The sequence below is a fragment of the Apteryx rowi genome, unplaced genomic scaffold (assembly GCF_003343035.1).
Source record: "Apteryx rowi isolate R43461 unplaced genomic scaffold, aptRow1 scaffold_166, whole genome shotgun sequence".
Taxonomy (NCBI): Eukaryota; Metazoa; Chordata; class Aves; order Apterygiformes; family Apterygidae; genus Apteryx; species Apteryx rowi.
Window position 1 is genome coordinate 456,063 of NW_020447930.1, and position 15,525 is coordinate 471,587.

Below are 15,525 nucleotides of genomic sequence, written 5' to 3' on the forward strand. Positions count from 1 at the left end.
GCCCAGCCAAAAAAGCCTAGACAATGAGTTATCAGCTCTCCCTGTTAGCCCATATATCAGTTGCACTTGTTTTACTGGTTTTTCGTAGCAAGCAGTTGATAAATTATTTGATTTCCAAACTTCTTCCTTCCAGAGAACTTGCTTCTGCTAATTGAGTATTTTTCCCTGTCCCTTTCCCTCCCCTCAGTTTGGGGCAGGATGCAATGCCAAGTAGCATTCAGAGCAATGGACGGTACATTTGACCATGAATAGCTGCCGTTACCAACAGAAACTCCTTTTTCAGAGTGATGTTTCACGCCTTTCATTTAACCAATTGCCCACATGTGATCCATGGCAGATGTCATTTCGTAAGCGACTACTCACCTTTCTTGGCTTCTAGTCTGTCCATTATCCGTCCTAGCCATACAGTATCTGAGCTTTTGCATCAACCTGTACACTTGCTATAGCTTTTAAGTCCTTTCCTGTCAGCTCAGTTGTCTGTCTTGTATGATTTATCATCATATTTCTTCAAAGGAAGGGAATGCTGGTTTTGGGAGGGGGATGAAGCTGAAGTAATGTTGGGCTGGTGGGTTTCAAGTCTTGTATTTTTTCTGTTGCAATAAGGTGGTAAATTTTACCTTGGTAAAATCTGTAACAATCACTTGACTTGATGCATTCCAAGGATTTTGTTCTGTCTGACCAGTGAAGGGTATTTAAGCAGCACCCATTTCTTTCCAAACCATTGTGTTGTCATTGTTTTGAGCATGTCAGCTGTGGTTTTTCAGATACACTCCATCGTCGCGGCAGACGAGTCAGGAGGAAGGCAAGGAGTGGCTACGCTCCCATTCAACTGGAGGCCTGCAAGACACTGGCAGTCAGTCCCCGCTTGTTTCTCCTTCAGCTATGTCTTCATCTGCAACTGGGAAATACCACTTTTCCAACCTGGGTAAATGCCATTTCCCTTGTCCATTTCTCCCATTTTAGAATAGAATCATCAAATTAAATGGTTCATATTTCTTAGCTTGCCAAACTAGATAATTTATTTTGACATTTCCATCACCATATTATGGTACCTCACTAATGAAGGGGAACTCAAAGCACTTCTTCCTGGAGTAGGCGAGAGTTCATCCTATTTTATGTACTAAAAAGAAGCACAGATTCTCTATGACTTGCCCAAGAATAAGAAAATCTGAGGCAAAGCTGGGAATTAGCTTCTAGTTCGAAGCACTCATCTTTTAGCCCTGCTTAAGATCACAGAGTCAGTAGGATTCTTTCCAGTGATTTTAGTGGACATCAACCCAAACCTTGCTTTTTTTCCTGTATGCAGGTTTGCTCTGAGATAGGCCTTTCCGATGTACTTCAGTGGCTGACCTGGCTGTAACTATGCTGGGCCCAATCAAAATCTTATCCTTGAAAAGAATATCATATTTTAGGATGTGAGTCACATTTAGGTTTATTTGATTACAAGCCATTTAGATTTGGCTCTTCTGGATCTTGTTTCAAGTTAATCCAACCCAAATTCAGTTTTTTGATATTTTACTTTTTTGAAATACTTAATAGAAAACCATTTATTCGCCCAGTGCTGGACACAAACTTAGGTTCACAATGAGTTTTTGTGTTTTAGAGCCTTACTGTAGAATTAGCAGCAAGTCACACTTCTGCCACTCTGTCACAGCACAGCCTATGGCCTCTGTAGGTTACAATCACTTGAAAGCAATTTGATCAGACATACAAATGTTGGGCTTTATTACAAATGGGAAAAAGAGGTTGAACAAAGCCACTTTTAAAAACGAAGTTGGAAACTGTCTAAATAAGCCACTGCTTTGGATTTCTTCCATGTACTTGCAGTAGTTTTAGACAAAGAACAGCTTTCTTTTAGCAGTGATTCTCTCACTTTCTATCATTCTCTGTTTATTATTATCTTCTTTTTCTTATAGTTCTGTTACTCACAACAGAGATCAATAGGATCTGTTTCTTAATTTGTTGTTGTTGTTGTTGTTGTTGTCCTTGCCTTCTTTTCATTATCATACTTTTGTGGTATTAACTGACTCTCACAACACAACTGCTCTGGTAATTTATGACTTAAGGCGCATCTTGCTTGATCTAAAACAGAAGTTCAAAACACTGGCTGGATAGTCAATTAGCTTTTTCTTCTAGGTGCTGAGTACCTGATCAGGCTTTCCTTTTTACTGGCAGACTTTCCAAACGTTTAAAGTAGATTCATCAAAGCTGTTCTGGATTTGAACAATGAGTGACCAGACTACTTCTATTTATGATGAGATTTAACTGGCTTACACAGGAATTTTGACTTCATACAGTGGTAGGTGCTGAAGAAAATTAGTGGATAGGTATATCCTGCCTATGCCAATGAAGCTTTGGTGTTAACTGCAGTCAGTAATGTATGTGTATAAAACAATAAAAATGCAGGTATTGATTTATTAGAAGAGCTGTTTATAAAAAAAATGACAATTTCTTACTCCTTTTTAACTTCGGAATCTATGGGGTTCATCTCTCCCATTGATTTTCTGTCTTGGGCTGTCAAAGTGAACAGGTGTTTATTCAGACACCAGCGTTAGTGTTACTGAATATTCTACAGGATTAGTTGCATCTAACTCCAGCTCCTTGGAGATCACCTTTTTCACCCTTTTGTCATGGCTTTGGATGGAGGAATAAAAGCCTTTCATTCTCTCAACAGCTTAAAATCCACCTAACCATGCTAGTACTACATTTCTATTTTGTGCAGAATCAAAATCCATTCAGTGGAAATGTACTTCATTAATAAAGCTTTGCCTTCCAGTGAGTCCAACCAGCCTATCTCAGTTTAACCTTCCTGGACCAAGTATGATGCGTTCAAACAGCATCCCTGCACAAGACACTTCATTTGATCTGTATGATGACTCCCAAATGTGTGGCAGTGCTACATCCTTAGAAGAGAGACCACGAGCAATTAGTCATTCAGGTTCATTCAGGGACAGCATGGAAGAAGGTAAGACTGAGTTGCTGTTTGGATAAGCAAAAAAACTGAGAACCTCCAAAATGTAGTAAAATTTTAAAACATTTCTTCAGCAACATAAAAGTTTAAATAATTTGTTGAGATGGACTTGCAGGACTTCCTTACCCCAGAGTGTGGAAGATATTTCACAAAATAGTCTGCAATACAGAGCACATCATACCTGTATATCCTTTATAAATGTGTCCTAGAAATTTTGGAGGAAAGGCCAAAGGAAACCATTCTTGGAAAATGATTTTATTCTTTTTGCCTATAAATTTGGAGTGCCTGAGCATACCTTGACTACTGTTATTCCCTGCTTTCTTAGTCCTACTTCTATATTCCCTGTTTTTTTAAATGTCATTGCCACTTACCATCCCCCTTCTTTGGAGTCATTTCATTTCAGCACTTCCCTGCAGCCTCCTACAGCAAACAGAATGTGAATTTCTTCACCTAAATTTTGCATTTGGACCTGACCACACTACTTTGTTTATGCAGGTTATTGCAGTCTTTCTGGTTTCTTTAATGCTGTGTACAAGAGCTGGAATTTGGGGCTGGGATTTTTGTTCATTTGTTTTCACAGAGCATCTGATGACCCTTAATTAAATGCACCATAACAATTTCTTTTGCTTAACATTTTTGGTAAATCTGATTGTTTGCAGAATTCCCATAAGTAGAAAGTTCTCGCACCGTTTAATTTAAAAAAGCTAAAAATTAATAGAGATTCATACTATAACATCATCTCTTCCATCTTGCTTACTGCTAAGTGAAGACAAAACAAATGGTCTTTATAACAAGCCAAAAAAAAATAGTCTTTTTTCCCCAAAAGCTCGTAGTTATGAGATATAAGAGGGAACAAGACTTCCTGGGTGAAATAGCTGACAAATAATACTTTTAGTTTTCAGTACCTTTTTCAGTAGTTTAGATGATATGTCAGGCAGCCATCTGGATATGTAATACTAGCAGTAGGGTGCAGAACAGATTGAGTTGTGAGTTGTCAGCAGAGATGGTGGCTGACTGCACAGAAACATATGACATAATTCAAGGACAGAAGTGACTACAGACCCTTCACTGAGGAATGGAAGAACCGTCAAAGGAAAGTCTGGAAGAATGAATAGAAAACATGGCAAATAATATATGCATAGAAAAAGAGGTGTTAAATCTGATATTTCAGTAATGGGTGATCAGAGGCTTTGATGAAAGCATTTTCGTTAGTCATGTTTCATATCCGGCTGGATTGGATCCATGAGCAAACTGAGCAAGTGGAAGTCAGTGCAGCAATAGCAGCAGTTTTCAGCAGATTATGGCCTTTAGAGAGTAACATGAAATGATGCTGTTGGAAGGCCATTTATTTAAGATAGGAACTCTGAGGAAGCTTATAGTGAAAGAAAAGTGAAAGAAGAGAAAGACAGGTAATGGTAGAGACGCTGAGTGAAACAGCGGAATGGGGGGGTTAGCTGACAGTTTCTAAGCAGAGACTGAAAGAAATGGGGATGTTGAAAGCAAGAGGATTTCAATTATCAGTATACCAAATCTTTGTAAATAATTACCCAGTTATAAAATCAGATTTAAATTCTGTTTGTCTAGTCCATGTATTCTTGTCTTGTCAGCCTGGCATACTGACTCACCAGATAGTTATTAAAGCAAAATAATGTATTTAGCAAACACTGAGAGATTATAAATGTTAACAAATTTCTTTTGAAGAACAAATGAAATGAAGCAATGGCATAAACCATCTTCTTTTAAGTTCAGGAGAATCATCATAAGCAGAAGGGGCAATTTTGTCTCAGTTTAGTCTTCACCTGCCATTTCTATAGAGGCCAGGAGCCACCTTTTGAGATGAAGTCCTGCAGTCCGTACTCAGCACTTTTGAGGCTGACTCTAGTGATGATGAGTGGAAATAGTCAGTACATGTCTCAGTAACACCTTCACACAGACTGCAGATGCCAGCACGCGCTCTTCTGTGTTGTGCTGGGGGAGGAAACCAGCTGAGCAAAGCCTGGGAGCTTACCCCAGGGAATCGAAACTGTTCTGCAAAGCATAGTCTCTTATTAAAATCAGTTTGCTCAGCTTTGGACAGGTATATAAACAACTCAATTTCTAGTTTCTCTAAAGAGTCTATTTATTAGGTGATTGGTTGCCAAAACAACAAAAGTGATGCTTGGTTTGCTAGCTAATAATACTGAATCTCACTGGCTTACTCTCATACCTAGTACACAGGAAAGCGGTTTTTTTCTGTATACAGCAATTTTTTCAAGTGCAAGAAAAAATAACAATAGCTTTTCTATACTGATAATTCGTAATAACTGTTTTTTGTGGAAGATCAGTTCTCGTTTTAAGAAGCGATGTTCTGTTACTGAGCTATGTGGGGGAGGTTTTATGCTCTTTCATCAATATTTCATATTATTTCTCTTCCTTTTAAAGTACATGGGTCTTCATTATCACTTGTCTCCAGCACATCCTCTCTCTACTCTACGGTGAGTATTGACATTTTAGGAAAAAGTTTTGCTTGCCTCTATTCTTGTTGATTTTACATAAAGTAAAGTAGTTTGAGGTTTAGAAGGATTAAATTGCACTGCAGTAAAACAGGAACATTTATTTTCATCTTTGGTATTATTGTTATGCTATTTTGAAATACATCATTTGCATCTTTTTAAGTAATTAACTTAGAATTGCTGAGATCACATCATGTATATTTTGAAAGCTAAAAAGAAGGTAATAGTTTAGGAATCTAATTTCAGGGGAATCCTCATGCTGTAAATGTCTTCATGCTATTGTGGTTGATAATTTTGAGTGCTTTTGCTCATTTTGAACTAGTTCTGTGATTGCACCATTTATAAAGTGTTTTTGTCTTGTCACCATTTGAGATGCTCTTCTTTAAAAACACAAAGTTGTTTCAGGGTAAGGGAGATAAAATTTTCAGTTTAACTATCTATTGATCTTTGTTGAAAATGACAGCATTTAGAAAAGAAATGACATAAATTTAGACACACTTCTTCCAGGTGAAGAATGTCTAAAATTAAATAATCTTAATTAGTTTAACTTAGAATTAACTAATTACTAATTGTATTCTCCTGTCCCAAGCGGAAGTTACTTTTTTTTCTATTTTTTTTTGTTTTTCTATCATTTTGTTATCTACTGCATACTTTGTGGCTTCAGTTATTCTGCTAGCAAGAAGTGATCCATGTGGAAGGAGTTAAACATGTCTGGACATTCCATTGCTAAAACACAGCAGTTCCTTTGCAACCTATTAGCTAACTGCAGTCACAGGCGATACCAAGGGGCCCATTTTCATGGAAGAGCAACCCGCCTTTCTGTTTTCACACTATGCAGTCATGAACAATCTGTCTTCTCTCCATATTTTCAGGTATTGAATAGTGTCAGTTGACATCCCAGGAACGGCATGGGATCCTCTACCCAGGGTCAACACCAGTGTGTGCTCTGTCTTGGCAGCCAGTTGCCCAGGAACGGCCAGCCCATGCAGTCTGGTGCAATGGTTCCACTCGTACGGCTGGGAGCCCTAGCTCAGTATTAACTCATGTTAGCTTGGGAAGTAGGTTGCATCCATGGACAGAGTGATATAATGTCTGCCCCAATGGTGCCTCTCCTAGCTCTGTTGTATCATTAAAAATGTCTACACAATGGCATGTCTAAAACATCAGGTACTCAGGCATTAGGTTTGTCTAGCCCCTAGCAGCAAGTTGTGAGCAATTCCAGTCCACAAATCTCCCCTTATAGACCAGCCCTGAATTATTTTGAGGGGTAGAATGTACATGCAGACTGGCTTCAGTGTGAGGTATGACTAACATTCAAAGCAAAGCTTCTCACTTATGCTTCGCTTGTGGAAAAGTCCTTGCTACTGTTTCCCTTTCTATGAGACATTATGTTCAGTTTGCATGGGGAGTTTCCAAAATTATAATTCAGTTCTGATGTCAAATTTTAGAAGAATGTTATGAAACTGATAGATGATAAAAATCAAATTATGGACTGACACCAGATACTTTCAGCACTCGATCAGTTGGTGTTTCTGGAATATCTTTGTCCTGAAGTTGTTTATTGTAGCAAGGATTTACTAATATTTCACATTTATATAACCTGCTATCATTCAAGATTACAGAGTATTTGCTGTATATATGTATATATACAGAAATATTAGCTGAACCCCACAGTATTAGAGAACAGTATTTTTCCTGGAAAAGAAACTTTAAACTATTTATCCAAGGTCATACTGCAAGGCCATGAAATAGCTTCTGAAACTTCTGAAACTAGGAAATTCGCATGGCAGCTAAGCCACAGTCCTTAAATTATGGATTATGTAGACAGGGTAATGAAGTTACAGAAAGATTTGTAAAGGGTAAGAAAAGAATTAGCATGATAAAATTAGTAGGGTTGACCTTGAGGGATAATTCTTTATTAGAATTTCTCCTGCTTGGTCCTGCTGATCCTGTGAAAAAAGTTTAAGCAACTTTTCAGCAATTAATCAGATGATGCACAAGTGGGGTAGAAACATGAAAGGTTGCCAATCAGAATCAGATCAGCAGAAAGTACCGAACAGGGTTTCATTGTTCAGCCATGGGATGCAGTGCCCCATTTCCTCCAGAAAGCGGTAGCTTCACAGAGGTGTGGTACACATTACTCACTTTCAGCTCTTAGTAGCTTCAAGGAGAAATACAAGAGCTGGGTGTTTTCCTTACTTATGCAGGCCAAAATCACTGCACAGCTATTCCAAAGCAGCTGCCTTTCCTTACAGGTCTCAGCCAAGGATATTTATCAGACTTCTCAAGCACTGCCTTAAGCCTTGGTGCTAGTGTTTTTCTGCAGCCTAATCAGTGCTCTCTGGAGAGACTCAGAGAACATACTGAATAAAGGTCATGATCTTTATGTATAATTACCAGAGGGCAGCTAAAAGGTTTGAAGTTATTCTCTGAAGACTATTTCTTTGAGAATTAGAATATGAGATTTGGAAGAGAGATTTTATGATTTGCTGCTGTTGCAATGAGTAACTCCAATGAGACACAACTTATGCATTCACCAGTGTTTTCTGTATATATTGGCTTTCTTTTCAGTTTGCACTTGGGTTTCCAGAATTTATCTGGATAGCTTAGAAATCTAGCTTGTGGAGACATGCACGTACAGAGCCAAACATCTTGTTTCACAGAGAAGTATGCCATGTAAGTGGATGTGAGTAGACTGTAGGATACTCTAAATGTATTTACTGTTAAAACTGTGTCAATGTAGTATTACACTGACACAGTTTTGACAGCAAATACATCTAGCTCTCCAAGGAGTTGAAAAAGATGTGTGACAGAGTGAGTTACGATAGGCTGTCTCCAATTTTAATCTCCTCCTACTCAGTAGGTGACACATACTGCAGTTCATACTTTCTTAAGTTAATTGCTGCGTTTTTCTCACTGGCTCTTCAGCATTAGTTACATTTAGACTCCCTAGTCTCCATTAGCTGTGCTAAGCCAAGCTCAAAGGAGACATAGTTTGAATGTTAATATTTTAAGTCTTCAAAAAAAGAAAAAAAAATTGTAAGGATGGGATGCATGGATATGATGGAGAAGTAGAGAGAGAGAAAAAAAAATACATATTTCCTTTTAGAGCCTTTTGATGCTGTGAGCCAAAGACTGAATGCTGCTGGATTATTATGGCGCCAGCAGGAACTCTTAACTGAAAACTATTCAGTTGTATTTGGTTTGCAGATTATATTTTTTTAAGTTGATAATACACCCAGAATCCTGTTCTTTCTCTTTCGTTTACCCCTTCCACTGTCCACAGAAGATGTCTTGTGGAAGCTGCCTCTGAACTGTGGGGGAGAGGCAACACTTCTCTGCAGTGAGGGAGTCACCTGCTAGTAACATGCAGCACTTCCTTCATCAGTGGGGGACAACAGTCTAAGGATGAAGGGCCAGGTCCCCACGTGGCGGTTTCAGTAAAAGGTCACCACCCCTGAATTTTTGCTTTTTTGGCTTTTCCTGGCCCAGTAGAATTCATAAGAGGACATAGTCTTTCTTGATCCTCTATGATTGTCCACACGCTACATTTGAAGTAACAATAGTGAGAATAGATTTTCAATTTCCTGCTGTAGGCAGATGCCCTTTTGTGAACATTGATCATAAAGTTAGTATTTGTGCGTGTCACATCAGTGCTGACCAATAAATCATGATTCAAAATCCTTCCCATGTGGTGATGCATCAGATGTTACAGTAATTTCAGCTAAGAGCGATTCCAAGTGTTGCACAGAGAAATATCATAGCATCTCAGTGTTTTTAGTAACTATTAGCAGATTAACATTTATTGAAAGAGGTATTTTCTAAATGTTTTTCTGCCCCTACACCAAGTGTGGAAAGAAAACATATCTATCAGTTATTAAAATTAGAACAAGACCAAAGTTGTGCTTAAAAGGGACTCCAAGAATCAGTTATATTCTTTTGTAATAACACCAGTACTGTCAGATATCTATTTGGGAATTTTCTGAGAAACTCTTACCTTGGGTTTTCTTAGCCTTTCTCAGGGTATCTACAGCTAATTCTTCTACCCACATTTTTCTGTTACTGATTATTTCTCTTCCAAATAGGACAATGTCAGACCACTTCTCTGATCTTGGGCCACCTCAGATCACTGGGTAGATTGATTTCCAGTACACTAACTGATTCCTATTTGATCTGAAGAGATTCCTCTCCTCCTGGCATGTCTTTCCTTTCCTTTGGAATCCCATTGAAGTGAGATTTTTCAATCTGACAAAAGCCTCCTAAGTTAGACTACTTACTTGCTTACAAATTTAACAACTTTTGTCTTAGCAGACTTTCAAAGGTTTGCTTTGTAATAATTTAGTTTCTTGGTTTGTTGAAAAAGTCTGCTGAGTAAATAAGAAGTTTAACATCATTATATGACACAACATTTTACAATATGGAAAATACCTGAAGTTATTAAATATTATTAACAAACCTGAACTAAAATTTTAACATTCCTTGATAGGCCATCTTAATATTTTGGTCAGTACTTTGTATGGAAGAAATTACTTTTAAGTGCAAACCCCCCCAGCCCAGCAGTCAGTATGCTGGCAAACTCTTTGCATTTTCAGTTGGAGCTTTTCCAAGTAAGTTGAAAAGAATTCCACTTATTGTTTCTACAGCATACCTTCCTTGAATGTAATGAATCTGTGAAGCTATTCATTTCACTTAAATGTAGCTGGCTTTTATTTTCTATTAATGTAATTATGTTTCACATTGCTTCTAAATCATTTTTTTTTCTTTCTTTTCTTCCAGGCAGAAGAAAAGGCACATTCAGAGGTAAAAACTTTTCTGTGTTTTTATACTAACATATTTGTATGATATTATTTGAAAGTTTATTGGTTATTCAGAATGGCTAAAATTCTGAGTTGCTAGGGAAAAGACAGTGTTGTAGCTGCACTAGAATATGTTTTCTTTGCATTCATGCTGAAGAATGCTTTCTGGCTGAGGTTCTGAAAAGATGTGAAGAATCAATGAGAATCGGACTTCTGAGTGGAGGAGCTGTGATATGTCTGATTTCAGATTTAATACCATTCTGTTTATTGGATCCAAGGGTCTGTGCAGATCAGTAATGCACTGCTTTTCAGGAGAAGAAATACTTAAAATGTTCACTTTGAACTTCTATCACTTATATTTTGCATTGTATTAAATTTCTGAAACCGATTGCTTTGATGAATTTCAGAGAAATGCAGATTGATTTCAGATATAAATCAATTCTGACATAGAAAACAGCTTCTCTCTCCTCACAGTATATAGGAATGGGTAACAAGACTGGGTCAGCAGCTGGATACAATTACAGCCTTTCTCAAAATGAAGTACTAGTTGTATTATAAGGGCACCGGGGAGTAGCAGCAATAAAATGCAGCACCAAGGGGTGCCCTTCCACTTCACAGAACTACGTGCCTCCAGACTCCTGTGTTTATTGTGTTCCTACTTTTTACTATTGTAATCAAACAATAAGTTGACCAAAAAAGGATGGTGATTTTTTAACGTTTGGAGGAAGATGAACAGACAAATAAACATATTCTTCCTTCCTTACTTACCACAGTATAGTTCAATACAACTTTTACCTGAACTTTTCTAAGTTCCTTTGAAAGTTAAAGCAAAGGAGCTAAAAAGTGTGTTGTAGCTCAATAATGTAAGTGGCAATTCCTCTTTTTATTTCCTTGTGCACAGAGGTGAAACAAGCTTTCTTGTTTGTATGTTTCTGCATGATGTTTTCTTGATATCTAGAAGGTGAGCTCTGTGAATGCTCTCGCAGGAGACGTGGAACAGCACTTCACGAGAACTGCCTTTGTATAGCTGCTGGAATGTGATGAAAATATAGTTTAAGTAGGAAGATCAAATAATTGTTACTGAAAACCAAAGAGACATCTTGGAAAATGAAAAGTAACAGTCTGGGATGCAGAACAGCTCAGTAATCTGTGTGCTTTGCTTTGAGCTAGTGTAAATGATGTAGATACCTCCGTATCACAGATGTGCAAGTACCCCTCATTTTTAGAGCATGTGCAATTTTCCCGGTTGATTTTCATGGGAATCATAAGATTAAAGTATTGCAATAGTCTTTACTAATGCAAGTGTTAGTGTGTGAATGTTAGCTACTCCTTTTCCTAGGCTGGTTTTAGCCGTTTTACTTCCCTAGTGTGGAATAATTCCTTTTATGTCTGAATATGAAAGGGGTTCAAAGTGAAACTCTATGCTGTACTAAAGTTCAATGCAAGAATGGGGGTCCATATCATATTTAAAGTAGGGTTAAGTGAGCTTAAAATGATTCATGAGTTTCATGCTAGATATCTATTCTAGCTGAACTTTGCCTAAGGATCCTATTTTTCATAAAAGGATACAGGAGAAGACTCTTGAAGTAAGTTTATTTTTGTATCAACAAGCACATTTAAGCTACTTTTTTTGAAGTTGACCAGCAAGTTTTTGAAAGCTATATATGGTTTAAACAGGCTGCATGGTTGAATTGCATGGCATGTGGGAAGTACCCACATTCCTGTACCTCATCTAACTTTAGACATCCACAAGGTAGACATCTGTGTCTGATCTAGTCACTGAAATCTCCTTCATGCCAGGCAGTGGGGGAGTACTTTTTGGCACTTCTCATTCTAATGTAGACATTTAGCATATGTCAGCTGCATCACATGTCTATAGCTAGGCAAGATGAACCTCACCCAGATTCTTTCACGAGCAAGGGCTCCTGTCATTGATTAGGCTAAGGATCTGTTTGGAGCTTAAGGAATTTGATAAAAGAACGTGACATTTGCATGTGCAAACAGGGTCTTGTAAATACAGAGTGATTAAACATTTGCCTGTATGTGCTCCAGTAAGTGGGATCCTAGTATATACACTGCCTAAGTGCAAGAAAACAGTTGGCGCAGTGTAAGTGCCATCTTCTAGTAATTTGTATTTTTGAATAGTTTTGAGATTAAAACTTGTGAAATTCAGATTTTATAAACATATTAGGGGTCCTTTAAGAAAATAATTAAAAAAAAACAATAAAAGGAAATAGCTGAAATACCGACCGGAATCTGTTTGTTTTCATATCTAGCAAATTCAGAAACTACGGAGAGAGCTGGTTGCATCACAGGAAAAAGTTGCTACCCTCACATCCCAGCTTTCAGCAAATGTAAGTATTTTTGCTATATGATGATAAACAGTACTTAAAACAAACACAGAATGCTTTTCCAGATCTGCTAATAGCTCTTATTCAATCCAGGTACCAACATCTGCTTTGGGAGAATTTTATTATTTATTAATCTTGATGTTTTTAAAATCAGTCATTTCATTAAAGATCCCCTTTGCCTCAACTTCAAGCAGAAGAAATTTTGTAATTAAACACAGTGGAAATGTCTTCAGTGGAAATGACTTGAGAGTTCTGGAAACAATAGTGGTTATAATGTTTTTTTGTTTTGTTACACCTGTTTCCTAAGGGGAATTTTAAATGTAATATTTAATGTCTTAAAATTTTCATTTGATTCACCAGAAGTAAGAGCGGCAGACTCAAGCTCAGTGGCACGAAGCCACCAAACTATTTTATTTAGCTATTAGGTGTATATATGTGTATATGTAGATGTATATGCACACATATATATGTATATGTGTGTGTATATGTATATGATATGTATATATACATATAACTGTATATAGACATATAAAATTTAGGTATTATGTATGAGGATGTACTCTCTACAGATCAGAGATCAGTAACAAACTGTGACTCACAGTAATGATGAGAGACTTTTCCGTTACATGTCATCCAAATGATCTGATCTTGAGTCATCATGAAAATTCCGTCACTGGAGTGGATATTAAACTGTCACAGTCCACGTGCTACTGCATTTTTTGAGACTGAAGAGCAATTTTTTGCTAATGTATTGAGTGATATACGCACTAAAAAAGCAACTCACATCAGCTTCATAAAGATGATGCAGTTTTCTGCAGGTTTTCTGCAGTGTGCTGAGCAAAAAAAAGAAAATTCTGATAAACACTGTATCAAATTTTAGCTAAAAAATTTAAAAAATATTTTTTAATAATGAATTTGCCTTTCCTTCAATGTCTGCAAAATGAGTTGATTTGACTTTCACTGAGGTGAAATTACGGCTGGCAAGTGTGACAATGTAGACATAGCCAAATGTAGAAAAGTATACATAACTTACACATAAACTCCCTCTGGTTAGCAGTAGATTTGTCTGTGCCTCCACCTCCTGTAGAGTAGGAATGGAGGACTAGAAATTGCAGGCAACTATATGGTATAATTGTTTTCATGAATTTGTCAAACTCCATCTTGGCAAAACAGACTGAAAGAATGTCACTGATTGTTTAGAAACCTAATTGCCAGCCTAAAGTAAAATAGAATAATAATTCTTACGTCCTTTATAAAGTGCATTACAACCTGCTAATTAAACCTGATTAAACTATTAAAAAGGTGCTAGTAGTATTTTGGGGGTTACGGTGCTACATGAATCTGTGACCTGTAGTTTTGATAAACTGTACTTGGCTATGATTACACCAAGATAAACTGCAGTTTGTGCCATACCTGCCAACTTGGTTGTTGAACCTGGCTTGAATGTCAGTTTATGTTTGAACTTTAAATTACTGGCTTTCCTTTAAATCTCAGTTTAATATTTTGTGTTTATTCTTCAGAGTTGTCAGTGGGTTGTATAAGCAAGCATGCCTTAGGAGCTGTCTTCCTCCATTGCAAGGTGAACACTTCAAAGCAAAGCAAGAAGCTTAGGAACAGTGGCAGATGGTGAACCACAACTATATTGATCCTATCAGTGAGAGAGCAATGAATAATTAGATACTTTGGACGTGACAACAGCTCTGTCTGGTCCAGGTCCACTCTTTCCTCAGAATCAATTTAAAAAAGCCCCAAACTAAAAACAGGGAAACACAACCAAAGAAAGGGCATGAATTGAAGCTTTTGATAGGATTCATTATAGTTCCATTTTGCAAAGATAAGTCCTTCAAAATACAGCTAGATGGGAAGAACAATATACAACTCTGTATGGAATTCACATGCTGCAGTAACTGTGCTGGTATAGAACTAATGGAAACTGGGCTATTTCACAGAGAGCTCCCTGCTGTTCCTTCCAATAGTCATACAGTACTGATATGAGTTATTGAACACATTATCAGAAAATAATGCAATATAGAGAATGTGAGCTAAAATCCTGTCTGGTTACTATGGTTTCAGATGGAGTTACCAGATAGTTATGGAGCAATCTGTAGTGAGTTTTTTTTAATGCAGTTCAGAATATAACTAGAGTTACCATTCCCGAGGAAAGCTGACATGTAGTTGCAAGAGAGTATCATTTTGTGGGTTTTTTTGAGAGAACAGTTTCCTGATGTCTTGGACGACTTTTAGAGTGACTTTCTTCAAACATAGACATACTGAGCATTTAGATCTATAGCTACTGCCATTATTTTAAGGAAATTCATTAAAGAAATTCATTAATTCATTAAGGAAATTTCATTCCGTGAAGTAGTACTGTGTTCCAGCTGGGAAAATAATCCCTAGCGGTGTGAAACCTGCTTGTTCTCTTAGGACTGCCATATGTGAAAATGTGGAAAAGCTGCTCTTAGCTCTTCCTGCTCAGTTCAGGTGGATGCCGAACACCCACGAGTGTCTGTCTTTCTATATTGGCATAGATTTGCCCTCCAGTCTGTTTTGAGTTCTGAAAATAAACTAATGAAGCAGGCAATATTGGAATCCTGTGTTTTCATAAATTCAAAAACTAAATTTTGAGTTGGACTATTCATTTGCAAAATTATAGCTAGTGTCTGTATCCTGGGAATGAGATTCCTTCTCTTGCATGTTTTAGAAGTAAAACATTGTAATCTTCATCTTTGATGGGTAGATTTTTACTTGGGCGATTCTTTACTTTCCTATCCTGAGAGCAACAAACTAAAATGAACATCAGAAAAGCTAAGCCAGCATGTCTCCGGTAGTCGTATTTGCTAACAAGTCTGTTGTTCCTCACATGGCACTTTTCTTTCTACAAAACCTGGTGGTGCAGCAGCTCTGTCTTGCCATGG

At 37.4% G+C, this 15,525-nt stretch overlaps 1 protein-coding gene across 2 annotated transcripts in view; it reads left to right on the forward strand.

Moving 5' to 3' along the window:
• NAV3 (neuron navigator 3) overlaps nt 1-15,525 on the forward strand; it is a 280,708-nt gene that overhangs the window by 228,408 nt on the left and 36,775 nt on the right. For both annotated transcript variants that reach the window (XM_026060183.1, XM_026060184.1), the window contains exons 18-22: nt 765-925; nt 2,777-2,965; nt 5,393-5,445; nt 10,240-10,263; nt 12,536-12,613. In XM_026060183.1, the coding sequence (XP_025915968.1) occupies nt 765-925; nt 2,777-2,965; nt 5,393-5,445; nt 10,240-10,263; nt 12,536-12,613 (505 nt within the window). The remainder of the gene's footprint in view (nt 1-764; nt 926-2,776; nt 2,966-5,392; nt 5,446-10,239; nt 10,264-12,535; nt 12,614-15,525) is intronic.